At 45.1% G+C, this 27649-nt stretch overlaps 1 protein-coding gene across 1 annotated transcript; it reads left to right on the top strand.

Moving 5' to 3' along the window:
- The first annotated feature begins 399 nt into the window (after positions 1–399).
- On the top strand, positions 400–23278 carry LOC134440900 (guanine nucleotide-binding protein G(I)/G(S)/G(O) subunit gamma-4). Its single transcript, XM_063191055.1, has 3 exons — positions 400–720; positions 3636–3746; positions 22886–23278. Exons 2-3 carry the CDS (start codon positions 3648–3650, stop codon positions 23012–23014), a joined length of 228 nt encoding a protein of 75 aa, XP_063047125.1. The 5' UTR covers positions 400–720; positions 3636–3647; the 3' UTR covers positions 23015–23278.
- The last annotated feature ends 4371 nt before the right edge of the window (positions 23279–27649 follow it).

The following is a 27649-nucleotide window of genomic DNA, read 5'->3' as shown; positions in this document are numbered from 1 at the left end:
GACCACAGAATGAGTAGAGGTATAATGAAAAATAGCTGCGTTGAAAATGTGCTGCGCCCTTCTTTCCCAGTGAAGGAGTGACAGCGCCATTGTCAGTGGGTCTTGCCGCTCCTTCTCTATGGACCAACTGGGAGACCCAGTGATGTCAACAGTGATGTAAAATTAAGCAGGGAAGCCTTTCTTACGTTCCCAAAGCGCACTATAGCCATAACGCAAATTGCCAATGCGACGGGTGCCATTTTCGCCTGTCGGTTACGCACAGAGTCAAGCGTTGAATCACGGAGACGGATGAAAAGCGCGCTCGGCGTCCTTTGTCGCAAATACAGTATTGCCAGGTGGGAGAATAAGGGGTTGTCCCTTGATGTCTGTGTGCACCATCTTGCACTGTATTGTCCGCGTCATAACTGAGGTCTCCCATAGTTTGGCATACGCTTTATTTTTTTTCTTCAGGTCTGTCGTCGGTTGAGCTGTGGGGCTCGTCTCTTCGGACATCAAGGGTACTATGCGTAAATGTGCGACGTAAATTTGGGGAAAGACTCGGCTCTTCGCGTGGTGGAAGAATCCTCGGTGTCATCAATATTCTGGTTCACGCGGCGACTGGGCTCGGCCAGAGTAGCTGCGGGGTTTTCCTCGTGCGGTTCTAATTTGACTACCTTTTTATAGGGTGGAGTCAGTCCCGCTTTCTTAATATCGCACAACCTAATCATTTGCAGTCTTCAGGTAGGTTTAATGTGTCTGTTATATTCATGTCTGTTGTTGCCATTAAAAATGGGCGTGCGTGACAGCCTAGCCGTTGTGATTATACAGATGCATACATCCATTTGAATTATTGAGAAGCATTTCTGTTTGGCTCCCATAAAAACACAGCCTAAAATTGGAGACAGTTTAATATTTTACCAGATTTAGCTGTTATCAGTTGGATCCCCCTGTTATAATCACGAGCTTCGAATCCTTGCCATAAAAAGAACTCGTGCCCTGCATGTTGTTACTTAAACACACCGAGGCAGATAATTCGGTCATTTTGACAGGCATTGATGGCTACTGTTGCATGTTAGTGGCAACGCATATGAGCCATGCCCAGCTATTTAAGCGACCTCAGCGGTGCGTGGGCCAACAATTTGTTTTCAGTGGGTTCACCTGCTTTTCGCCATGTGTCATTCTTACCGGGGCTAACCCAACCCAGTGGTTCCGAGTAAGGGTTCGGTCCAAGCATGCGCTTTCGTTGTGCCACATTTTCGTCAGACAGAACCCCCCCTGTGTGGTGTCTTCAACGACATGGTTCGTTGTCACGACAATATAATTCGTATGGACAAACATATTTTCAGCCTGGGTCAGTAGAGGCTGGTGGGCTTCAGTGAGTGCTACGACAGAAGGCCTGGGTGTGACTGTACATCAGGGGTGGGCAATTATTTTGGCCCGAGGGCCGCATTGGCTTTAGAATATTGACCGAAGGGCCGGATGCCACAGACAACTTGGCCGTGCCAATAAAACATAGTGAACGATGACGTAACTTGGCAGCAATGATATTCCTGCACATTGTGATTAAATGTATGTAGATGAAGCCTATGTATTTGGTTGATCTTAAATTCGCAAGACTCTTGTTTTAGGTAGTATTTTAAGAATATTGAGTAACTGTTTGAATTTGGCTTTAAAAGTTGTCTTTCTTGTAAAGGCTCTGGGGCCACATGAAATGGCTCAGGGGGCCGTACAGGTATGTGGCCCCCGGGCCTGAGTTTGCCCACGTCTGCTGTACATTGAGCTAGTGTATTATTATGTCAGCAATACAGCATGAGACATGGACTCGGCTTTTCTTAATTACTCTCTGCGTGTGTTTATCATAATGTGATAAAGAGATGAATCATGTTCAAGAGTCTGTTTTTACTGCCAGTAGGATGCAAGTCTTTTGTCACTTTGACATCTTACATCTTTAAATCTTACATCACCTTACATCTTTGTTTTGCACTGTATCCCCCAAGCTATAGGGTGCTGTCAATAGCCTACACTGCATTCTACTAATGGTGATGTATGGCCAATTTACTGTACAAAGTTGTACTGTCCAAGAATCTGGAGAGTAGTCAGATGATGCACTGTCAATTTGACCATAGGATATAAACCCTTACCTGTCTAGTTGAGTATATTTTCCTTATTAATAATAATGTATTGTCTGAATAAGCCTTCTGCTTTGGTCACAGCATTTATGGTATGCACAGACAAGATGGAGTGTCAAGTCCTCTGTATATGGTAGATTAGTTATTTAAGCAGATCCCTAGACTGTAATTACCCCATAGAGTCTGTCCCAGTTTCACTCAGGTGGTTGCGTTATGCTGTTATCTCTGTGCACTGGACATCAAAAGCAACATAAGATTGAAACTGTTCATGTTACTATTACAGAAATGCATTTCAATGACTGTGGTGTCATTGGCCTTGTCATGTGTTATTGGTGATCATGTGAGGTGATAAAACAGCACAGCTTGAGTTTATGACCAGCAGATGAGCAGTCTAGCTCGCCAAACTTCAACAGTGGTCACCCCGCCCACCTGAACACAGTAGTCATTTAGGCAGGTCCAGACCCTCTGTGGCAAATCCAGGCTAGTCCCTCCCAAATGTTATCACATGTCATACTTGTGTGGTGTACACCAGAAGCTGCTGTGGCTTTTTGTTCACATTTTATTGTCACTATCGGGTTGCACCACTGCTGAATCACATTGTTGAATCTTACACATTGAAAGTATTAAGATGAACCCATATTAGTTTGGCTAGACATCCGTCTTTAGAACGGACTGTCCGTCTTTTCAGTTGTCCGGCATCCGGCACAGCATTAAACCGGACACTTGGTTGATTAAAATGCATTAAAATGCATGAAATTGCATCTAAGAAATGAACTTTTTCTTGGGGGAGGACCACTAAACCCCCCATCCTAAAATATGTACGCCTTTTTACTGGCACGGAGATGGTCACCCTAATTCATATGCGTGGGAAATCCTGGCCATAGAAGAGAGGCAACATGGACTGTCTGTGCATCATGGTTTACTGTAGAACAGATGGTGGCTCCTGGTTTAAATCAAGTGTCTCATTGCTGTGTGGCTGACTGTCCTTAAACCAGACACCCAATCCCAATACCATACCTTCACATCAGACTTTCTCTTCTTCATCGTTCTGAATGTCTGTCTGTCTGTCTGTCTGTCTTTCTACCCATCTCTGCTGATGTTGGAAGAGGCTAGACATCCAAAACCTAGTGCCCCACTTCACCGTCAGCTGGAATGTACTCAGAAATGTAAAGTAGTTTCAGAAGACACAAAGGCCCGAAAATACTTTTTTTATCCACAGATGCCACGAAACCTCAAACGAAATATTTCAAATCTTACATGTTATCCAATTTTGTCTTGTATTAGCTAGTAATAACTGTGTAATAACTGGGGTAATGTCCGGCGAGGCGGAGTAATCTCCCTCCAGAGTGATTCAAGACCCCTGTGCTCCTCCGGGACCCCCATCATTCTTGTCGGGGCTTATTCCACGAGAACGACCGCCTCACATAACATCCCCCGTTACATATATCACGTCCCCGTATTACATTACGCATCCATAATGTTATAAGACATTGTCACATGGTGTGTTCTGTCCCCATCGCTCAACAGGACCCCCGTACCATGAAAGAAGCCATGGCCAACAACAGCACCGCCAGTATCTCTCAGGCCAGGAAAGCCGTGGAGCAGCTCAAGATGGAGGCCTGCATGGACCGGATAAAGGTATGCTATGCTACGCTGTCGTGTCGATCCTCTGATATACAGTGTTGGGTGGGTCGATATGAGCCACCTGGTGAGCTGAACTATAACGTGTTTATATCAAGCTGAGCAACTGTAGCCTATACTGACCCAAGCCATTACAACGCAACTAGTGTATAGTAGCACCCTCAAGGGGTTGGGTCAGGATAAAGGTACGCTACCGTGTCGATACCAGCTGCCTTTTGCCTGGCTATCGTAAACTTAAATCTGGCCAGGCACACTATCAACATTTCAAATTCCCCAGACAAAGGGAACCAATCATTTTTGAGCATTTCCAACAGCCCGATTGGGGGTGTTAAAAGCAATAATGCATCATTTCAGTTAGAGCGGTTGTTAGTAAGTTTTCCTGTTGGCATACGTAAAGCCGTGATTCAAGTAGTTGTAATGTACATGAATTATCAGAACACCCGAAGTTGAAAACTGCTAAATCTGCAGTTGCTAAATGCACGTAATTCCCTATTTTAGCTGAAAACTAAAGTACAGGCGAGTTAAGAAATGGGTGGTGTAATTGATTGAGGCTTCACCGAGTGGCATGTGGAGGCATTTCATGAACCGGAGATAGACATACCCTTTGCATCTTCCACAGAGAAATCTTGCAGATGGTTTGCTTGGCCAGACTAAAGTCTCAAAGAGACTCGCAGTTGCAATAGCCAAGCTAAACCACCCGTCAAGCTGAGGTACTGAACCAAACCATTACAATGCACTACTGTACAGAACCAGGCCATTACAACGTACTACAGAACCAAGCCATTACAATGCATTACTGTACATTAGCACTCCAAGGGGTTTGGGTTTGGGGTTTTGAACTATGTTAACAGCCTATTGGTAGGTTATCTTGATGAAACAGCGCAGAACAATGGATGTACCTACCTACGGTGCGTGCACACGTGTACATGCTTCTCTCTCCTCTGTTTCATATAGCCTAGGGGGTGCTTTTGCATGGAGATGACTCTCAATGACCTTTTACATAAGTCTTTCGTAGCGCATGTTATGCTAATGTAGCGGGTGCCGGCCAGCATAGCTCAGCAAGCCACCCTCCCTCCATTCCTCATGGCACCTCACTGGCACTGACTTATCTAACCACCTGACTTGTAGCTCAGCTGCTTTGTGTATCACCATCAACCCCCACCCCCTCAAACACACACACACACACACACACACACACACACACACACACACACACACACACACACACACACACACACACACACACACACACACACACACAATGTTAAAGTCGTGGTGAGGATGCTGGTTGGATCCTCTGGCTAGAATGCTAAGCATGAACACTGAAAACATTGCCTGAAAGTCCATGATGAAGGTCGCTACTCGCATATGTCGTATAAATGTGAAACAAAAATAATACCCATTCCCCTAAATGAGACTCTCAATGTTGTTTTACCACCATAGCATACACAGAGTGTTTCCATTTCAGTTTTTTTTCTCTCATTCATTTTTCTCATACAGGATATTTCCTCAATGTAACCATGACAAAAAGAAGACCTGTTCCCCTAAATGAGATTCGCCATGTTCTTTTCCACCGTAGTATACAGATAGATTAGTTTCCATTTCAGTTTTAGCTCACTCTTTTATTTTTCGCATATATTTTTCAGTGTATGTGCAGCCATGAAACCTCAATGTAACCATGACATGGCAGTGTCATGGTAGCCTCGCGAGCCATCCTACGTACTTCCGCCAAAGGATTGGCTCCGCTACTGTAGTCTGGCCGTGCTTCTCTGTGGAGTGCCTGGAGCAGTAGAATTTTGATCGCAACGCCCCCCCAGAAAACAGCCAATAATCGAATACGCCCCCCACGTGGAGGCGAAAGGGGGAGGACGATCGTGACAATGATGTACACATCTGCGCCAGAGCCATTGGTCTGCGCTATGTTGTTGTCACTGTTGGGAAAGTTACTCAAAAACTGTAATGCACTACTTATTACATGTTACTGTCATTTAAAAGTAATGCCTTACATTACAACATTACTTTTTTTTAAGTAAGGCATTACACTACTTTTGCATTACTTTTAGTTACTTTAGCCAAAATGACTGGAAATAAGGATTTGGCAATCTACAGTGCAAATCTATGAGGTGGCATGACTTTCACCTGCCATCCACAAGTCGTTTTGGAAGCGGACTGAAAACCAACATTTTCAGGAATTGCATCTTACCCACATACAATAAGGCCTAAGAAAAATAAAAGTTTGGTTCCTGTTGGTTGTCAGGTTTGGTCATCGTCCGGTCGGATTTTTTTTTTATATCCAATTTTTTTTTCAATTTCTTTTTTTTTTTTATGTCCGACCCCCCAAACTCCCCACATGCGCCAGATTTTGTCATAAACGTTGTTGAACAATGCCAAGGACGATAGTGGAGTTGAGGCTTGATAAGTACAGCTGAAGCTACAATGAAATGTAATAAGCATTCATGAGCCAAGAGGCCTACAATATTTTATTTCAAATTGATTTATTTCAATTTTTGTGATGTTTAGTTGAACAAAAGTGAGGGGGGTGCAACATACTCATCCTCCCCGTCGGATAGCCTACCCTGCCGTGTCCCTGTCTCGTGCGAATGGGATGCATCCCCTCCTTTCCTGACTAATTTGGTGGTGCTATGGCACCTCTTCAAATCGTCAAATTGTTTGTGGGCTACTGTTTTTCGACGTGGAAAGCGGTTTGGGTTTTAAGTACAGTGTGCATTTAACTTAAATATTCTTGGCGTCCTTATTTTCAATGGAGTCAAAGTAGTGGGCATATACCCATCTTGAAAACGAGCAAGCTGGATCTTCTGGATCGGTCATGCCATTTCGAGAGACGAAGCGTGAAAGAGGAAGCAATGTTCTGCGTGAAACTTTAAAATCTCTGCGCGGACATCATAGGCAATAGCTGATCTCACGGTGATCCGCGAACATTGTATAAAGAAAACAAAATACCCACACAAAATTTAGGTGAAAAAATGCGTTGTAATGTGCAAGTTACTTGCATTGTAACGAGGACATATTACCGATTTTTTCCCCTGTAATCAGTTACATTACAGCGTTACTCAAAAAGGTAATGCATTACAGTAATTAGTTACTTTTGTAACGAGTTACTCCCAACACTGGTTGTTGTTGAGTAACTGCCAGCGATTGGGTGAGAGGTGTCCAATAATTTCAAACCATAACTGAGTGCAAACTTCCTGCTTCCTACAATCGCTTCAGAGCAAACAAATGCCAGACCATCAATACGAAATGAAATGGTAGTATTATGGGATGGTCAAGACCAGGCTAGTGTCTGGTGAGCCGTACTAAAAAAAGGGCAAGTCAGACATGGCATCACCAAGGCTGTGGCTGAGACTGAAGCTGAGCATCCAACATGGCCAGAGAGAGCCAACAGCAGCAGTCTTTTAATGGACCTCTCCAGGCATTCACTGGAGAGCAGAGGGGGGATGGGGTGGTGGGGGTGGGGATGGTGGTGCGGGTGGAGGTTCATGTGCACACAGCTGAGCTCTGCTGTACCTCGGAGGGGAAATGAGTGTGTGTGTGTGTGTGTGTGTGTGTGTGTGTGTGTGTGTGTGTGTGTGTGTGTGTGTGTGTGTGTGTGTGTGTGTGTGTGTGTGTGTGTGTGTGTGTGTGTGTGTGTGTGCGCGTGTGTGCACTCGTGTGTGTGTGTGTGAGGGCAAGAGAGAGACAGAGGGTGGGGGGCTCTCCTCACCTTGCTGCTCTCTCTCTCTATTTTTAATCTCATCCGCAGACTTGGCCTAAGATCATTTTGCAGACGATAGACATTTTCCCTGGAAGAAATCATCCCCCACCCCCACCCACCCCTCTAGACACACACGCACACCCCAAATCCCCATCTCCCCATCTCTCTCTCTCTCTCTCTCTCTCTCTCTCTCTCTCTCTCTCTCTCTCTCTCTCTCTCTCTCTCTCCCTCGACTTGCACTTTTTCATCTTGCACTCTTCCCGCTGAGACAAGTAGATTAATGCCACTGTCACTTGATAGCGCCGCTTTTTATGTCGTGATTGTCTTTGTGATAGCCAAATTCCGCCGAGCGCTTTCAGAGCCAAGAGTGGATCAGAGCAGAGTGGAGACTCGGAGCCGCAGGACGGCCTCGCACCATTTGATCTGAAACGGATCTTCTGGTTTTGTAGATTTTCCAAAACCTGATAATTTTCGGAAACTCCACGCCTCATTCAGCAGACTTCCACTTCCTCCCTCATTCACTCTGAAGCAGAACAAGAGACGTCCAGTGCATAGTAAATGTGACAGTGTTAATTAATTCCATCTTACGGTGTAGAACCGGCAGCATAAGTGTCCAATTGGACTCTCATAGTGTTATTATTAACACAGTATACAGCAGGGATGTCAAACACAGGCAAAGGGAGTCATTTCAAATGTTTATTACAGTTGGCCCACATACACCATTAATGTATAGTGTAACAAGACTTGAACACGAAATTTGGTGTGTCACACAATGCACAGATACTTTTGAACTACCATATATGGGAAAGAGCATGAAGTATGAAGTGTGAAGTGCATGTACTCATAATTTAAGTCCAATTTTTTTTTAATGTTGAGCGACGTTGTTCCAGATTTTGATTTTGGCCCTCAGTCAATTTGAGTTTGACAGCCCTTGCATACAGCATAGAGCAGGGGTGGGGAACCTATGGAAATCCTGGTTTGTGTTCATAGTATGGCCCTCTGAGGACTTTCACGGCCCTCGGATTAATTTGAAGTGGCCCTCCGAATGAAAAAGGTTCCCCACCCCTGGCATAGACAACAGAGACAGGGTTGGGTCTGTGGGCTAGGGTGTGAGGGCTGGTCTTCCTCTCCCTTGCCGTCTGCTGTATGACTTGGCTCTCCCATTAGTGCAGTGGTTCTCAACCCTTTTTGCACAAATTCCTCCTTGGCCTCATCACAAGCCTCTCAACACCCCCTTGACCTCATCATAAGCCTGACAACGCCCCTCCTTAGCATAAAAAAATTACATGGACTAATGCCCCCCAATGGCAACTAAGCACCGCCCCCTCTCAGCTGTATCCTTCTCAACGCCCCCCCTAAAGCTCCCCAATGGCCCCCTGGGGGGGCTGTACCACCCCCGTTGAGAAACACTACATTAATGCATATCCTGGTGCTTACGCAGCTTATTTGCCAATCCAGAAGGACTGAATGACTGGGTGGGTGGAATTAACCTGCGAAATAACCAAGCCCACCCCACCCTCTGGGGACAGGAGGGACACACTTCAGGTACACCGAATCAATTTTTGATATGCCCACAGGTTGACCGTCTGATCCGATCTGATTTGATGTAATTCGATTGGATCCAGTCTAATTTGATTTCATGTAATTTGATTGATCTGTTTCTGATTTGATTGTCACGCGGTGGCTCTGGCCAGGCCCTGGCTGCTGTCTCTGCTGCGGCTGCTGCTGCTGCCACTATTTTACATTTTTTCATTTACTGCTTTTGCATTTAGCTGACGGTCATATCCACAGAAATTTCCACTTAAATTAGTTGGGGATGGGTTTATACTGTGTGTGCTTGATCAAGGGCACCATCTCCATGCATACATTTGCAGAAGCTCTACTGGTGGATGGACAACCCTGGGTTCCAATGTCTTCCAGATGACCTGGTTTTACTTATTCAGTCCTATTCATTTGGCATATGTGGCACTACATTGTAACTTCTGAATCCAGGTTGTCTATCGCTGCTGGGAGTTGGAGAGGAAGCCCACTGAGTGAGTCATTACCTGCGCAGTAGGGCTGTAACGATATTGGATCGAACCGAGAAATTGCGATACTCAGAGTCACGATACTGTATCGTAATGTAAAAGGGCAGTATCGTGATATGCCCTTTCAAAGTTTTGTTGTCCTTCAGTCCAGAAAACAACCATATGATACAATGTAATGGTGCTTCCAAGCTTCAAATAAGATGTATTTCAAAAATCGTGGGGTGTATCGAACCCTAGGTCAAAAATCGTGAAACGAACCGAATCGTGAGTTGGGTGTATCGTTACAGCCCTACTGCGTAGCAAAGATTCAGTCCCTCCTACCGTTTTGTGCGAAGGCTTGAGAGGTCAAATTGTCCTACCTCCTCTTCGAACTAGTGGTCCCACTTTACCATCCCTCTACACACAGTGGGGTGCGAGCAGATCTAATCCTGCATTATCTCCACTTAAAGCATTCCGGGACTGAGGCCAGCTTCTGGAACTGCTATGGTGATCTTCTGACCTAAATCTAAATCCACATTTAAAGGTGCACTGTGTAATATTTTTAGTAGTTGCCTTCTAGAATTCATGCTGCCCATTCACAAATGTTGCCCTTTTCACAAATACATACAACCATCAAATTCATTCATGTATTCATTCTGATTTGAAAATTGAAATTTTCATACACGGAAAGGGGGATCTTCTCCATTGTCTACCATTTTGAATTTCTAGAAATAGACATTTTAATATCAGAACTTACTGTAGTTTGGTCATACTAGTGAATAAATATTAGTTTATTATTCTGTAAACATTTGTGAAAAGGTCAAATTTAGCAATAGGGAGCACAGTTTGAATGAACAGCAGTTGCATTGCCTACTCTGGACATCATCCGACCCTCACAGTGCATCTTTAGATCATATCCATCAGTTAGCTACTACCTCTTCAGCCATTTAAGCCAATAACAATGTTTGAGTCATCTTTAATCAGTTAGCCGCAGCCTGTTCAGCTGTTGCTAGGACTGCTGAGGTGATCATATGACCTAGCATGGTTCTCATGTGGCCGTGAGAACATGTCCCCTGCGGCGCAGTAAGGGCTGCGTGCGTGTTCAGCAGTGTGACCTGTCCTTCAGGCCCAGCCAAGCAGAGGCAGAGGCAGACCATTGTCTCCTGTTCTGGCACTCGCACGCTCTGCACAAAGCCCTTTTTCATCCACAGCTCCTGGCGTTGCTACAGAGGTGTGCTGCTCTCTCTCTCTCTCTCTCTCTCTCTCTCTCTCTCTCTCTCTCTCTCTCTCTCTCTCTCTCTCTCTCTCTCTCTCTCTCTCTCTCTCTGTCTACAGCACAGTTCTCTCCCTGTTGCTGTATTACTCTGTCTATACTCTCTCTTACTCTCTCTCTCTCTCTCTTTCTCTCTCTCTCACTATCTCTCTTCACATCAGACCCCCTTTTTCATACTACATACTCTTCCTACTCTCTCTCTCCTCTGCTCCCTCCCTCCCTTTCATGCCTTTTTTTCTGTCTCCTGCCTTGTTCTGTCCATTTTTCTTAGTCTGTCTCTGTGATGTTGACTGAAAGTGAAAGCTCCAGTGGCATACAGCAGACAGGCACTCGCTTGCTTCTTTGGGCTTTTGGGCTGTTGGGATGTGATGGGGTGATGTCGGAGGGGGGTGGGTACATTTGCTTCGTTTTTTTATATATTTTTTTGGTGAGTGGTGGGGGGTAGGTTTTGGACTGGTGATAGGGGTTTGGGGGGGGTAGACTCGCTCGTTTCGTTTGGTGTGGGGGTGTGGAGTTGGGCTGTGGGATGTATTGGAAGCTGGCGGGAGGGTGGGGTGGGGCGGGTGTTTCCTGTGGGACCGAGATGGACGTCTCTCATCATCTGAGAAGGCTGAGCTCGTCTTAAGGTTACTGTGGTTGAGCTCCACTCTGTCCATCAAACACTGCCATGATATGACATACGCTGCTACTTAGTAGGACTAGGGATGGGGTTGGGGTTGGGGTCAAGGTGTGTGTTGTCTTTCGCGCTTATACACAGTGTATTTTACAGTGTTATTTCAACACAAACAGTTGAATTTAAGTCTTCTACATGCGTTTGCTCCTACTCTCTAAGTGTTGATTTAAACCCATTGATGCTGGATGTTGCGTTGCGCAACATTGACCTTTGGTTCCTGGAGCTGCATGACGCAACATTCAGGCTCATGAGATTTGAGATATTTTCATTAAAAATGTTGGCATGTTAGAGCTGAATGAACGCATTCTAATGCAAGATGAGACTCTTAGCATTTAAATGCAACTTATGTCATGTTTTTTCTGTGCTTCAGAGGCTGAGATATTTAGGTTTTTATAGGCTGAGGACAACTTTTCCCAAAAAAGGGCTCAGGCATTCAGCATGCATTTTTTGCAGGTGCTTTGGGCATCAATGTGTTAAAGCAGCAAACAGCAGGGGGGAGGACAGACGAAAGGTGAGGAGAGGGGAAGATTGGAGGGGATAGGAGAGTAGAGGAAACGAATAGAAGAGAGACAGGGGGAAAAGAGGCTGAGATATGAGAAGAGGGGAGAAGAGAGGAGAGGGAGATGAGTGGAGAGGAAGAAAAGGTGGGTTAAAGGAGAGGAGAGGGGAAGAGAGTAGAGACGAAGAAAGGTGAGAAGAGGGGAAGATTGGAGAGGACAGAAGAGTAGATTAAAGGAAGAGAGAAGAGCAGGAGAAAGAGATGGAGAAAACGGCAAACAGAGGAGGAGAGGAGAGGAGAGGGAGACGAGTGGAGAGGGAGAAGAGGAAGAGAAGGCTTGATGTCGCTGGCTGACTGAGTAAGGGGTGAGGAGAAAGGGGAAGGGGAAGGCAGCTCTGCTCATTAATCCCTCAATCAGGAGCTGTGGAGTGACACTGGCTAATTAGTGGACCTCTCCTCTCCCATCCTCTCCTCTCCTCTCCTCGTCTCTCCCCTCCTCTCCCTCTCCTCTCCTCTCCTCTCCTCTCCTCGTCTCTCCCCTCCTCTCCCTCTCCTCTCCTCTCCTCTCCTCGTATCTCCCCTCCTCTCCCTCTCCTCTCCTCTCCTCTCCTCTCCTCTCCTCTCCTCTCCTCTTCTCTCCTCTCCTCTAGCAGCCTCGCTAGCCCTACATCATTACACAGCCCGAGACACACACACACACACACTCCACAGCAGGGTTGTTGGTGTGTTTGTAACTACGATCTGTTGAGTTGAGATACTTACGTGCGCACCAGTGATGGTGAAAGTGAGCAATTTAGTTGTAAGTGTTTTTGAATGTTGAGTGTGCTTGGTCATTAGTTATTGAATTTTGTTAGATCTTTTAGGGTGCTTTTATGCTTTTAATTGGGCAGGGCAGACGCCCATTGGGCGAGAGTGACAGGAAATCAGAGAGAGGGAGAGAGAGGAAATCATCCGTGTGTGAGAGAGAGATTACCTCGGGTCTGACTTGAACCCAGGTCCCCAGGTTTATGGAACGACAACTTACTCCACTGAGCCACAACATCCCCAATCGAAATGATTTTTGAATGTATTAGAGAACAGGGAAGGTTTTCCACTCAAAGCACAAAGTATTGCAGCAATGAAGCTCATTAGCTGAAGTCAGTGTAGTCATCCCCAGTGAAACAACTGTAATGTTGAAGGCAGTGCCAGTGCCATAATTGCTGTTTTTCCTGTACAGTCTGTGTATAGTGCCACCACCCTAGTGAAGATCTTGAAACGGATGTGCCTGAGTTTGTAGTCAAGTGGGGGATCGAGTGACAAATAACATTACATATTAATTCACTTTATGTCACGGGGTGTTATTCTATGGCAGTGTAGTGGGTGGCACTTGGCAGCCATGTCTTTTTTTTCTTGGCACACAACGCGGTGGGGTGTGTAGCTGCTTCTGGTCGCTGGACAACACTGAGATGGGCTGAAACAGAGTGGACTGAGTACTAAGCTGCTGAGAATATGTATGGTGTCTTGTCTGTATCAGATGTACAGTGTGTGCGTGTGTGTGTATGTGTGTGTGTGTCGGGGGGGTGTTTTGCCTTTGTTGATAGAACAGTGAAGGCTAGACGGGATACAAGTGAGAGTGGTTGGTTTGGAAGTGTTGGGAAATGACGCAGGCAGGATTCGAACTTGCGAGCGGGGTTGAAAAATATGAACTGAGGAACGTGGTCTCGAAGCGGTATCAAATGACATTGGAAAATAGCAAGTAGTAACATGTTACATGAGCATTTAAACTTGAAAGTACTTAAATATTAAGTTAAATATTAAATATTGAGCACTGAGCAGTCACGTTGGTCAACATTATACTTCAACACTGCTAGCAAAATAAGTGTTAGTATTAAGAATTTTTTCGTCCTCATAAATGTAATGTCTCTCCAGCTGACGTTCGGAACACGCCCACTGAAACCGATGCTAGCGTTTCAAGGCAGGAACGAATCACTTGCGTGTAACCCCCACCCCTATTCCCACCCCGCACCCCCAGTCCCCAACCAACATTGTCATTTTCTTAGGTGAAATGGGTAGAGATGAAGAGGGTTGTGATGGGATGCAGCTGCCAGTGTCCTCCACACCCTCTCCAGAGCCACACCACTAATCCCCCCCAGCTGATCCTGCTGCACTGACTCCCCACTGGGCAAAACCTTCGCCTGAACTACACCACTTTCCCCAAAACCAACAAACAGTTACTTCTGCATCATTTAATATTTGAAAGTTTTAATATTTGAAGTTTGAAATCAGTTGCCCCAACCACCTCCAGGGTCAGGGGAGGGCAGTCTGGGCTCGATATATCCCACCTCAAACCCAATAACCCACCTCCCCACCCAGGACCCACTACCCTCTCACTCTCAGCCCAAAATTCACTTACTGCACCTTTTACACTCCCGAAAGACCTAAACCCAGACTTTGACCTTCAAGAGCACTTACGTACTTAACCCTCAAACTTACAATCTTATTAGCCCCCACCCCTCATAACTTGTTATCCCCAACACCACTAACCTCTAACACTCATTTTTCACTTAGACCTGTACTTTCTATCCTAGCCTACAACACCCAAGTCCTCAGATGCGCATCCCAGCATGACCCATGAACACTTTCTGGCTCCCCTCCAAAACACCTCCAAAACAGACCTCTCACACTCCCAAACTTCCCGTCCTACATACCTAAACCCTGAGCTGCAACCACTATTTATTAACTTATCACACTCCCATCCCCATCAGTGCCGTCACCCCATGCCTCCACTGGCTCTCCTCCAGGGGTGTCCAGGCCTTCAGCAGGACTCCTCTACGCCTCTCCCCTCCTCTCCCCTCCTCTCCTCGCCTCTCCCCTCCTCTCCTCTCCTCTCATTTCCTCTCCTCTCCTTTCCTTTCCTCTCCTCTCCCCTCCTCTCCTCTCCTCTCCTCTCTTTCACGTACAAGAACACTTCTGTAATCCTTGCGCACATCCTTTCATCCGTCTGCTGCCTGGCTAGCGCCCCTGAAATATACGCCATCATTTCTCACCGGACGTGGCCAGCATGACTCCACCCTACAGCCATGGAGGGTGTGTGTGTGCAGCCAGAGTGCATAGCGTATCGGACGGGGCCCATTCCTCAATCAGCCGAGCGCCCCCAAAACGAACGACTGTTATCGGAATGAATAATTGATTAATTAATATAAAACACCAAACGCCTTGCTGCTCCAGCTCCATAATTCATGAAGAGGGACGTCGTACGGAGAAGAAGACAGTGCTGCGTACGCACTTCTACAGCACCCATGCTCTTTCTGTAACCTCAAATGCCTTCTCCCTCTCTCTCTCTCTCTCTCTCCCTCTCTTTCTCTGCTCCTCTCTCTCTCTCTCCCTCTCTTTCTCTGCTCCTCTCTCTCTCTCTCTCCCTCTCTTTCTCTGCTCCTCTCTCTCTCCCTCTCTCTCCCTCTCTTTCTCTGCTCCTCTCTCTCTCTCTCTCTCTCTCTCTCTCTCTCTCTCTCTCTCTCTCTCTCTCTCTCTCTCCTCTCTCTCTCTCCTCTCTCTCTCTCTCTCTCTATCTCTCTCTCTCTCTCTCTCTCTCTCTCTCTCTCTCTCTCTCTCTCTCTCTCTCTCTCTCTCTCTCTCTCTCTCTCTCTCTCTCTCTCTCTCTCCCTCTCTTTCTCTGCTCCTCTCTCTCTCTCTCTCTCTCTCTATCTCTCTCTCTCTCTCTCGCTCGCTCTCTCTGTCCCTCTCTTTCTCTTCTCTTCTCTTCCCTCACTCTTCATTTCCCTCTCTCTCCTCTGCATTTTCCCTTTCCCTCTCTCTGTCTGTCTGCCTGTGCGTTGTCCTTGTCTGTCTGCGTATGCTAGTTTATCTTGATTTGTTCTTGGAGGGAGAACGACGAAAGGCTGGCGGGCAGGGAGGAACGGAGTGGAACAAGAGAGGTAGAGTCAGAGAGAGAGAGAGAGAGAGAGAGAGAGAGTGCTGCTTGAGTGAACATGGGTACTGCCGGTACAGTGTTGTGCATCTGCAAGCTTGCATCTCTCTCTCTCTCCCTCCTCACTCTCCCTCTCTCCTTCTCTCTCTCTCTCTCTCTCTTTCTCTCTCTCTCTCTCTCTCTCTCTCTCTCTCTCTCTCTCTCTCCTGAGTGTCCACTCCACTCGTTCGGACCAGTGGCTGCATGTGGCTAGATCCTGATGTCAGCACTATGTGTCACGTCCAGCCCGGTGGCGCCGCCGGCCGTGTCCTCTCTGCACCGCTGGTTGGCTGTGTTGCTTTACGGCCCCTGCCATCCTCTGCCTTTCTCTGCCAGCCTCTGCTAGTGCACACCGCAGCCCTTGCCATGCTTCCTTAGGCACAGGTCCATTTTCATCACTGGGCCACAGGTCACTTTATAATTACTCTTCAAAAAGTCCTAAATGAAAGTAATGTCTGTGTAATATCAAGTCAAGTCAAGTCAGCTTTTATTGTCAGTTTCTTCATATGCACAGGTCATACAAGGAAATTGAAATTACGTTTCTCTCTCTATACCATGACAGGACACAGACATACGGACTGACATTTACAGACTGACATCAAAGTGCAAGACAGGACAAGTAACAGTAAAGTGATAAGTAATAACCAATAACAGTAAAGTAATATCTGTTACACTTGACTAACGCGCTTATCCAGTGGGACTTACAGTTTTTTAGGGATGGAGGAAACTCTGGAGAGATATGGGGTTAGATGCCTTGCTCAAGGACATCTCAGCCATGGAAGGGTACAGGGCAGTATTGCTTATTTACTACCCCGAAAGATAATTGCTTCATTGGCCATAGGGCATACGGGGCATTTTCCCGGTGGACTGTTGATCAATGAAGTGGTATCAGTCCACATGGGTCCGTGCTACCACAGCAGACCTCTCCAATTTCAGATTTGAATATTCGTTTTGGCTGCTGTGGTTAAAATAGCCTGTAAGAGCTGACTAAAAATATTGTCACGGGCTTCATTGTTGTTCAATGCCTGGCGATCCGTTCTTGTCTGAAAATGCCCGATCTGACATTTTGTTCCAGTTCAACCCTGCCCACCGGTACAGTACAGAGCTCAAAGCTGCATCCTCCCTGTCCTGAGACCTGCTCCCTCCCTACCCATAAGGCCTACATTTACTACGTTTTGTTTCATTAAGGAAAATCCTCTTTGAAGGTGTAATATTTATAGTAGTTAATTTCCAAAATTCATGCTGCCTATTCACAAGTGTTACGTTTTTAACATATACTTACCACCAGCATCAAATTCTAAGTATTCAGTATGACTGGGAAAATTGCCCTTTTCATACATGAAAAGGGGGATCTTCTCCGTGGTACGCCATATTGAATTTCAAAAAATAGCCATTTTTTGTAGCGAAAATTGCTATACTTTGGTCACAGTAGTAAATATTGGTTTATTACTTTGTCAATATTCATGAAAAGATCATATTTGGCAATAAGCAGCACCGTTTCAATGAACAGGGTAGTTGCAATGAGCCTGGCTCTCACGCAGACCCTTCGTGCTTCGTGCATCTTCGTTCAACTTTGTGAGAAACATCTCTCTGCTTGAGAACCAGGTGAAGTTGCAATACCTACTCTGGCCACATCCTACACAGTGCACCTTTAAATGATTCACATACTGTACATTGGCATTGAACACATACACTGTGTACCATAAGCTCATTCTCAACATTTCCCGATTTAATGTACTATAAATTTGTGAGGTTACTACTGTGTCTAGGTCTTCCAATATTTTGCAAGTCCAGGAGCAACAGCAAGACAGGATCACTCACCGTTTACTAGAGTAAAATGTGCAGCCATTTAACAGGCATGAATATGATTCAAAGTCAAAATAATCTGTAACTCTAAAAACTAAGGGTGCACTGATGGGGTAATCTAATAATCCGATTCTGATAATTGCCTAACACCGTTAAATCATTTGACTAAAGCGGATTCAATAAAAATCAGTGTAGTGAAGGCTTTACTCACGCCATTAAAAAGGAGTAATAGTAGGAAGCTCTGGCTTTCACATTGGGTTTATTTGAGTGGCAACGGAACTAATTGAAAACCAAAGCATCGCCATGGCCTGTTTCAGAGGTTGAGAGGTTTTGGGTGGGGCAGAGGAAGGGGAGGTTGATGCAACTTACTCTGGGGTTGGGACTAAGGGTTGGTCTCTGTCTTTTCTTTATTCCGTTTCTGGTGTCTCAGTCCCTCTCGGGCTTTGTAACCAAATTACCAGGTGATTGATGTCCCATCTCGTGTGTGCACTGACGCTGGACGTGATCGGAGTAGTGATGGTCAGTGTTTTAATCGAAAGACACTGAAACATCCTGGATGTGCACAGACAGGAGACGAGAGGAGGGGAGGGTAGATGAATGGAGAGGAATTGTGAAGAGATGAGAGAGGAGAGGAGAGGAGTAGATGGGAGATGAGTGGAGAGGATTGGAGAAGAGAAGAGAAGAGAAGAGGGGAGATGAGTGGAGAGGAATGGAGAAGAGAAGAGAAGAGAAGAGAAGAGAAGAGAAGAGAAGAGAACAGAAGAGGGGAGATGAGTGGAGAGGAATGGAGAAGCGATGAGTGAAGAGAAGAGAGGAGGTGAGGGTTGAGGCATGGATAGGAGAGGATAGGAATGAGAGCTCAGATGAGAGAAGGAGAGAGAAGAGCAGGGAACAGGAAGGTGAGAGGAAAGCATGTTGGGTGACACTCCTTGGAGAAGGATGGCATGAACATTAAGGAAATAAAAGATCACCATGACTCTCTCTGTGTGTCTCTGTCTCTGGTTCTCTCTCCCTCTCTCCCTCTCTCTCCTTCTCTCTCCCTCTCCCTCTCTCTCTCTCTCTCTCTCTCTCTCTCTCTGTCTCTCTCTCTCTCTGTATTGTATACCCATTTTTATTATGTGTGTGTATTTGTTAAGATGGGTCGTGATCTGACCGTCTGCGGGTGGCTGTGTGTGCTTCCAAGATGGGTATGGCTCTACGTCCGTCTGTGTCTTGCGTATCCACAGGGGGGTGATTGTGAGTTTGTGTGTTTTCTGTGTCATTGGGTCTGTAATGGGTGTCTTTATCTGTGCGTGTGTGTACATGTTTGCCTGCAACTGGGAAGGCCGTGCTTGGCCTAATGACTGTCTTTAGTGCTGTGCAGTGTTATCACAATGCCTGTGCCCCCAGGCTCTCCATCTGGCCGTGATCAGCCAGTGTGTGTGCTGCGCTGTGCTCCAGCCATGCCCCATGATCAACCCTCTGCCTCCCTCTCATCTCGTGCTCTCCTCTGCCGTAAACAATACATGTCTATTTGTTGGTTGTTTTTAAGCAAAAGGCTAAATGGTGTGTTCCCACAAAACAAATCATCAAATAAGGAATTTATAAGGAATGTGTATTGCAGTTTGTTAGGTGTGTGTGTGTGTGTGTGTGTGTGTGCGTGCGTGCGTGCGTGCGTGCGTGCGTGCGTGCGTGCGTGCGTGCGTGTGCATGTGAGAGAGAGAGAGGACATAGAAAGAGATAGAGATAGTGTTTTATATTTCATGGACATTAGCAAAGTTCCCATTAATATAACTGTAATCAATGCTCAATAGCTACTATTGCTTTAAATCAATACACTGTTAGCAACCAATGATACAGCATACTTTGTTTTCTCTTAAGTACAGTATACCACTGTGCCCTGTCACAATGTCAAAATTAATAGACCACCAACTGGAATGGAATAGTCCATAGTAATTTCCGTGTAATCAGTTTTATTCACTAGCCTCTCAAGGATAAAGGAATATGTTCTTGGCTGAACAAATGCAGGGTAAAGGAAAGAAATAAAAACTTGAGGCAAAGACAAAATGTAGACCTTCCTAACAATGAAAAGTTTCAGAAACTTTACTGTCTCTATGTATTTGAGGTGAACTTACGCTAGTTCGCCACCCAGGTCTCGAACCTGCAACCAGTTTGGAATAGGAGGCACGATACGATACCACTGAGCTAGAAGTCCAAACCGATGGCTCAGCGCTACAGATGCTGTATGAGGCTTCCGCAGGGAGGTTTACCAACTTTCTTCCGCCAAACTCTGCTAGGTGGCATCTTTAGATTCACCCCCCTAAATCTCAGTCCCATCCAGGTCACGGCACCAGGTCACGGCCGAGATCAACTTTCGCTTGTTCGTCACTCAGGGCTCGAACCCGCGACCTTCCAGTTCACGCTCTAGTTGGGCATGGGAGGCACAGTACCATACCACTGAGCTAAAGGACCAGACCGATAGCTCAGGCTACTGATACTGTACTATTAGGCTTTGTGAGGGAGTTTTACTTATGTTCTACCGCCAAACTCTGCCAGTTGAAATCCATTACATCTACTGCACCGTATATAGGCTTAGAGATAGCTGAAAGAGTATTAGATGATGTCATTGCTGCCCGAGTCACTTGAGCTTTTTCTGCACCGCGAATGTTGCTTACAGCCAAACAAGACTGTTTTTAAAAGCAGTTATTTTATTAGAGGAGATGAATTTAATTTAAGACTTTATATTGTCTTGGTATTGTCTCAGAGTTTATATTGTCTCAGTATATTGGCTGAGTCTTTATACCCCCAGACGTCTCCCAGTGAACTCACTACTTTCTTCAAACACATCCATCAGCCATACAAAGCCACGTTGAAGTTTTTATCAAATTATAGTTCTTCTTAATGTAATGTGATGTGATGTATTTTTATATGCCCACACCTGGGGTTATAAAAACGGCCTAGTAAAACATAGGCCTTTAAATTGATAACAAGATGGACAGAAAAGCACATGCAGGAATCTACTGTGTCTGCAGTCCCAGATGCCTTTCAGTCTTTCCGCATTCTTTATTCCAACCCACCAATCATATTTCCCATAGACAGAATTCCATTTCTCTCAGAGGTGAAATATGGTTCTGACACTCACAGGTGCAGAAAACCTTGGCTGCGCCACACAGACAGGGTGACTGTTACTGCTGATGCAGAGATGAATTTTGCCAGCTGTGGAGTTTTTTACCTTTAGTTACCCCATTTGCCAGTCGTAACCTAAGAGTTTGTTTGAGAACATGTCACAGAGTGACAAATGTCAGTGCTAACCAAATTTGCAGACGTGGCTTTGATCGCAAACGGAGAAAGAGGTTGAAGCATAGGTCGTGTGCTTTCTAAGAGGTTATGGACATTGTATGTCATGGTCTGACTTGCGTTAAAGGCACTGTAGGTGACATTTGCGCCATTTTGTGCTCATGTGGTAGACATTTATCACATTTATTTGTGAGGGCATGCACGCTGTCCACCATCAGAAACCATTTAGATAGCCTAAGCATACAGTATGTTGTATGCAGGGCTTGACATTGGCACCTGCAAACCGGCCAAAAATGGGTGAAAATTGACCGTGGCTAATAACAATTTTTGTCTCACTAGCCACTTTGGCAGGTGACTTATTCTTGGTTATGACATATCTCAGTAGAATATATCCAACCCCTTGTGTTATATTTAGGTTCAAGAAAGATCATTTCATTTAACACACTATGTTCATAGTATAATAATAATGTTCATAGCAGTGATTGTGTTGATTTATCACTTCATTTTCAAAGCTTAGATGTATCACGGTGAAGAAAAGTTGATGTCAAGTGAGCAAAATGTTAATGTCAAGCCCTGTTACTCTATCGAAGCCACATATATAAAGCCTGACACATAGAAGTGTTACGAAGTAAATAGGACTGCTTCTTCATGTTCCTTTGGTGTGCACAGTAGTGTAGTTGATTTCTGCATGCATTACCCTTACACCAATCTCCCATATAGTATCATAAAGCCTGACACATAGAAGTGTTACGAAGTAAGTAGGACTGCTTCTTCGTGTTCCTTTGGTGTGCACAGTAGTGTAGTTGATTTCTGCATGCATTACCCTTACACCAATGTCCCACATAGTAGCATTAAGGTGCAGCACCTGTCTATTGGCTCCGCGTATGAACATCAGGGATGCTATAAACCATTAGGGGTGTCATAAACACATTATCAGAGCGCTGCCATGCATGGATGCACATGAACACTCATGCTCTCTCACACGATCACTTTGCTGCCACACAGCAAGGTTGGTGCATATTGCTTGTTGCAAGTCAATCTGTAAGTGCTTCACAAAAGGAGAGCACTGGCGATAGGCAGAAGTGGAAAAAGTGCAGAAAAATGTACTCAATTAAAAGTATCTTCACTTTGCTGAAAACTGTTAAAGTGAAAAGTAAAAGCAATCATCTACATATGAAGAGTTTATTTGCAAAACGGAGTATCTCCATTTTGTAGAATGTTGGGAAATTGACATTTTTGTATTGGGTATTCCATTGCAAAAGGCATTTTATATGGTTGAAAAAGTATGTTCTCAAAATATTTGAATGGCAAGAATTCACACATAGGTGATAGGATCTCCTCATTCTCAGTACTAAAGTGCAAATGTCAAAAATCTCTGTCAAAACTCTTCATAGTATGTACTCAAGTAAAAAGTATGTCACTTAAAATGTAATTTGAGTAGAAGTACAGTACATTGTTAGTTTTAATCAGCCTTTATCTGAAAAAATATTTTTCTTGAATATCGTCCCCCTTGGCCTCTGTCTCTTGCTTGGCACCAGCCATCATCCAAAACATTGATCCAAGATGGGGGGGGGAATGTGAAATGGTGAAAATGTTCAAATGTTCACTGCACAATTCTGCATAATTTCCTTTGATTTACAGCAGATTGTTTTACTATTGTGCATGTCATTTTGCCTCTATCAGTCTAAATTTCCTTGGTACTCACACCTGGTTCCAGTGTAATTGAGTATTCGGGTCAAAATGTAATGGTGTACATTTCAAGTCATCCATTTCAGCTTCAACAGTCTGCCTGCAAACCAACATACACATAACACACCCTTCTCTCTCTGTGTCTGTCTGTCTCTCTCTCTCTCGCGCGCTCTCTCGCTCTATCTGTGTGTGTGTGTGTGTGTGTGTGTGCGCGTGTGTGCGTGCATGTGTGTGCACTCTACCGTCATTCCCACAGGTGTCCAAGGCGGCCGCGGACCTCATGGCGTACTGCGATGCCCACATCCGCGAGGACCCGCTCATCGTGCCCGTGCCCGCCTCGGAGAATCCCTTCCGGGAGAAGAAGTTCTTCTGCACCATCCTCTGAGGGCGGCCCGGGGGCGCTGCCAACGCCAATGCCCATGGCAGGCGCACGCGCACTCATACGCAACCTGCTCCACCCATCCGGAGGAAGGACTAAATACCTAATTAACTAACTATCACCTTTTGTTGTGGCTGCTGCTGCTGCCACTGCAGCCAGCGTCCTGCTGGCTGGCTGATTGGCTGGCTTTTGATCTGCCCGAGTCGGGTCTGCCGCCCCCCAACCTATAGGGGCACGGCTTTGGCTTGGCTGGGTCAGCCTCTGGTTACCTTGGATACGGTGGTTGCAAGGTGGCAGGGGGGTGGAGGGTGGGATGTTAGGGTGGGGGGTTGGTGTGGGGTGAGAGAGTTTGGTGGGGTGGGGGGTGGTGGTGGTGATGGTGTGGTGGTGGGAATGGGGATGGGGGGGGGGGATCCGCTATGGACCTGGCCAACCCCCCCTCTTCTACAGTTTCTAATGCCTCGTGTAGTCAAAGGTGCAGTCAGTGTTTTTCTGTTTTTTTGTTTTGTTTTGTTTTTTTTTGTTTCTATGACTGTTTGCTTTTTTGTGAATCATGAAAATGCTTCTGCACCTTCAGTAATGACACCTGAAAGCCAAGAGTGAACAATGGTTCCTGTTTTGTCTATGCATGTTGATAACGTTGTGGTGTGAGGAGAGGGGTGGTTTCTTATGCCTTTGTCCAATGCAACCATGCAAGCAAATGCATACAAACAGAGAAAGAACAAAGTGCATTCATTGTGCATTCATCAAAGAAAGCTTTTCATCAGAATTCCATCGTTATCATGAGTGCAGAAGCATTTTTTGTTTGTTTTTGGTTTATTGACAGTAATGCACTTCATGCCACACCTTTATTAAGTGTATTATTGCTTTGTGTTTAGAGAACCGCCGCCTTGTTTGTTCTCTGCTTAGGAAAACGAGAGACCTTTTCTCATTCATTTCCTTGTTTTCTCCCCCTTCTGATTGTTTGTTAGACATGTACATGCCTCAGGAAAAAAACACAAAATGCATACCAAACACTCCCATTCATGTGTTGGTGCACCTGGTACAGTTTAATCAAACTTGCATTTTTTGGGAGGGAAGAATTACCTGAAGGCCTTCCCCGACTGTTGTTTTTTTGCATACACAGCAGAAATATTTTCCCCATTGTCAGACATTAGTTCCAACACTGGCAAATAACATTTGGTCACAAATTCACCAAGAATATCAATGGCAATATTATATTTTACTATTTGCCTTATGAGAAAAGAAAAATGAATGAGATGGTCAGGTATTAAAGAACTGATTATATACTGGGAAGTAATGCAGGTGCCAATAGCAATTGGACAGATGTCTGTCTTTGAAAAGTGTTTTTAGTAGAATTTCCCACGTGTAATCAATTAATAGGTTGAAATGGGTTCGGGTTAGGGTCCTTATTTTATAATTATGTATTATACTGTAAAATCTCTTGGATACTGCATCTTTAGGGCATAGCTTGGTTGCTTCACATGGCAATTTGGCTGCCCAAGTGATTTATTTAATTGTAAGCTTTCTATATAAAAGGATGACTTTTTGCTATGTAAATTTGAACAAGGGGTGGCTTAGTTATATTATAGGAGTGGTGGTGATTGCTTGCACACATTCAGCCCTCCAGTTCTGGCCAAGCGTGTAAAGCCCCATTCATACCTTACGCTTGGTGAACAAGTATGTAATTCTGTTTGTACATGCTACGCCTCAACATGTATTTTGTCATCGGTTATCACGTGCGAAACATTCCACATGTGTCCATAACCCTCTCATTTGCAGAGTATATATCAGGCTTTACAGTATCTCTGTCCATGTGTTTGTTTCATTGGGAGGGATGTGGGGTTTCTGTGCAAGACAGAGAGAGCCCAAGTCACACCTCTTCCTGTCAACCCCATGGGACCTAACCACTGTTCTCTGTTCTCGAAAGGCTCTATCGTCCGTGCTTGTGTGTTTTGTGGAGATCAGTGCTTAGGTCTCTTGGGCCTGAGCAGAAGGGGTGTGGCTTAAGTGCCGCCCGTTTCAGATAATTCCGTGCCCTGTCCATGCTCTGCCCTGACTCTTCTGCACCACCAAGAATTGGTAGATAATAAGCTGGATAGACATGGACAAAGACAGTAAACAGGGAGAAGGCTCACTTACGGCAGAAATGTGCAGTTCGGCCACAGATGCCATGTCAGAGTAAACCTCCGCCCACTGTCATTTTTTTTTTTTAAACGTTCAATTGTAATGGGAACATGGGAGGGTCTGGAGTGTGGAACAGGTCACAGAGTGGAGACTGGATTTTTTTTTTTACCACGGTCATTAATTAGCCCCCATTGAACGGTGACCAACAGCTGTTCACAAACTTAACATTACCAACTGGACATCCTCCTTGAACCACAGCTAGAACTCACAGCCACTCCCACCCACCCACAATGCACTTCCAATGCCTTCGCTGGCCTCGTTTGACCCTGTAAGACACGGCCCCCTGTTATAAATGAGATGTTACCAGAATGGCAGCAACCAAGTCGTAATGCATTATTAGACGCCCTGTTCACTGGCAAAGCGGTGTAGCGTTGATGGAATGGCATGCATTATGGGGCTACATCCAAAACATGTTCAACCCACAGTCACTTCCTCGTCCACCATGCTGCCTTCCAGAGGCTACTTCGGTAGGCCAGATCCGACTAGGGGTGTAAATAATAATCGAAATGTATGGATGCATCGATCCTACGGATGAGGATTTAATCGAATGGGATCGTATCGTGGGGTATTCTTAATTATCGAAAATAATCTAATCGCTGGCCCCTGTCCAATGCCCTAGCTCCATAACATAATAGAAGTGGAAAAATAATTGGAAACAAGCAAATCAAATCGAATCGTATGGTATCGTAGGGAATTCTGAAGTATCGAAAATAATCAAATCCCCGCTTTAAGAAATCAATATCGTATCATATTGTCATGGAGACTGTGATTTACACCCCTAGATCCGGCTCAGGCATGGAAATCATTTGGCCCATTGGAACAAATGAGAACATAGTATATGTGGGTAACACGTTACTTGACACGGGTGTCATAAGCATGTCATTACAGTGTCATAATAATATCATGACACAGTTACAGATAAGTCATAAACATTATGTCAGTGTCATAAACATTTTATGACTGTTGGCCTTACAGTAAGTAAAGGTTGTTTTTGCCATAACCGAATGTCACTTAAGGCCAACAGTCAAAAAATGTTTGACATTGACATAATGTTTGTGACACATGCATAACTGTGCCATGACACTATTATGACATGCTTATGACACCGTCGTCAAGTAAAGTGTTACCTCTATGTGTCCTATCTGTTGCCATACAGTCAGGCAAGTTGTTTGGTCCTCAGCCTCATCACACGTTATTTGGCCCTTGGGGGGAAATAATTGGAGACCACAGTCCTACTTCCTCATTGTCCAGACATTTTCTGCCGTATGATTCTTCTTCCTGTTTACTCTCTTTGGGCATGGGTCACATTTCGCCATGCAGGATCCAGTCCACACCCCACCTCATTCACCAATAATAGTGAAGTGAAAGCCCAACTGGGAAACTCCATCTCCTGTTGTCATTGTGACACAGCACTCCACTGAACACTGCACACAACGAAATTGCATTTATGCCACACCCGTGCAAAGGGGCCGCTTCCAATGGCGCCCGAAAGGGAGTAGTGCAGCAGGGTGGTACCATGGGTACTCAGGGTACCTCAGTCATGGAGGATGATGGGGGAGAGCACTGGGAGAGAGCACTGGGCTACAAGTCTGACACCCTAACCACTTATCCATGACTGCTCAATATGGTGGGGCCCGCCAACATCACAGCCATATGGGCCCAGAATGCCTCTGTGATGGCCGTCCTCACAATACAACACTGACATCAAATGATACTTTTACAGTTCATTGTAAAGTCCTATATCATGTGCACACGCATGCACACACACCCAGACACACACGCACACAGAGTGGCCCTGCGTTAAAACAATGACATAAAATGATAATTTTACAATCCATTGTTAATCTCCATCTTGCATGCACGCATACACACACACATCCACACACACACACCTTTGTTCACTTTCTCTGCTGCCTTACAGTATTGGGCACATTCTCCATAATGGCTGGATTCAGTTTTGCATTTTATTTTAATAATTTTCTTCTTTTTTCTGCCTGTCCTGAACTGATCTGAAATGAGGCGGGTGTGAGGCCTTTGTAAAGCCAAACCATGCTTTCTCATCCTCCTCCCCTCTCTCTCTCTCTCTCTCTCTCTCTCTCTCTCTCTCTCTCTCTCCCCAGAAGACACTGGACTATAGTGCAATCAGTGCCAAGTACTGTGATAACAGCGTATCCTTGTACACTGTAACTTCACAGTCTCTTTGAGGAAACAAAACAACTTAAAACTTAAAATGTTATTTAAAAATAAGCACAATGATACAATGATAGTTATTTCATTTACGCCCATTGTAATTTTGCCTAGGCCTCCTTAATTCTTACAAAATAAGTTTTAATCTATTCTTACTCGTGTGTATGTAATGCACATCATTGAGGATGATGTGTATCACCTGTGATCCGTTCCAGTGTTTCAGTAATTTCTTCTGTAATTATGTTTGACTCATTTAAAGTATACAGT

Source organism: Engraulis encrasicolus, chromosome 24, assembly GCF_034702125.1.
Source record: "Engraulis encrasicolus isolate BLACKSEA-1 chromosome 24, IST_EnEncr_1.0, whole genome shotgun sequence".
Classification (NCBI taxonomy): domain Eukaryota; kingdom Metazoa; phylum Chordata; class Actinopteri; order Clupeiformes; family Engraulidae; genus Engraulis; species Engraulis encrasicolus.
Note: the sequence above shows the minus strand (reverse complement) of the source record. Positions and strands in the feature narration are given on the sequence as shown.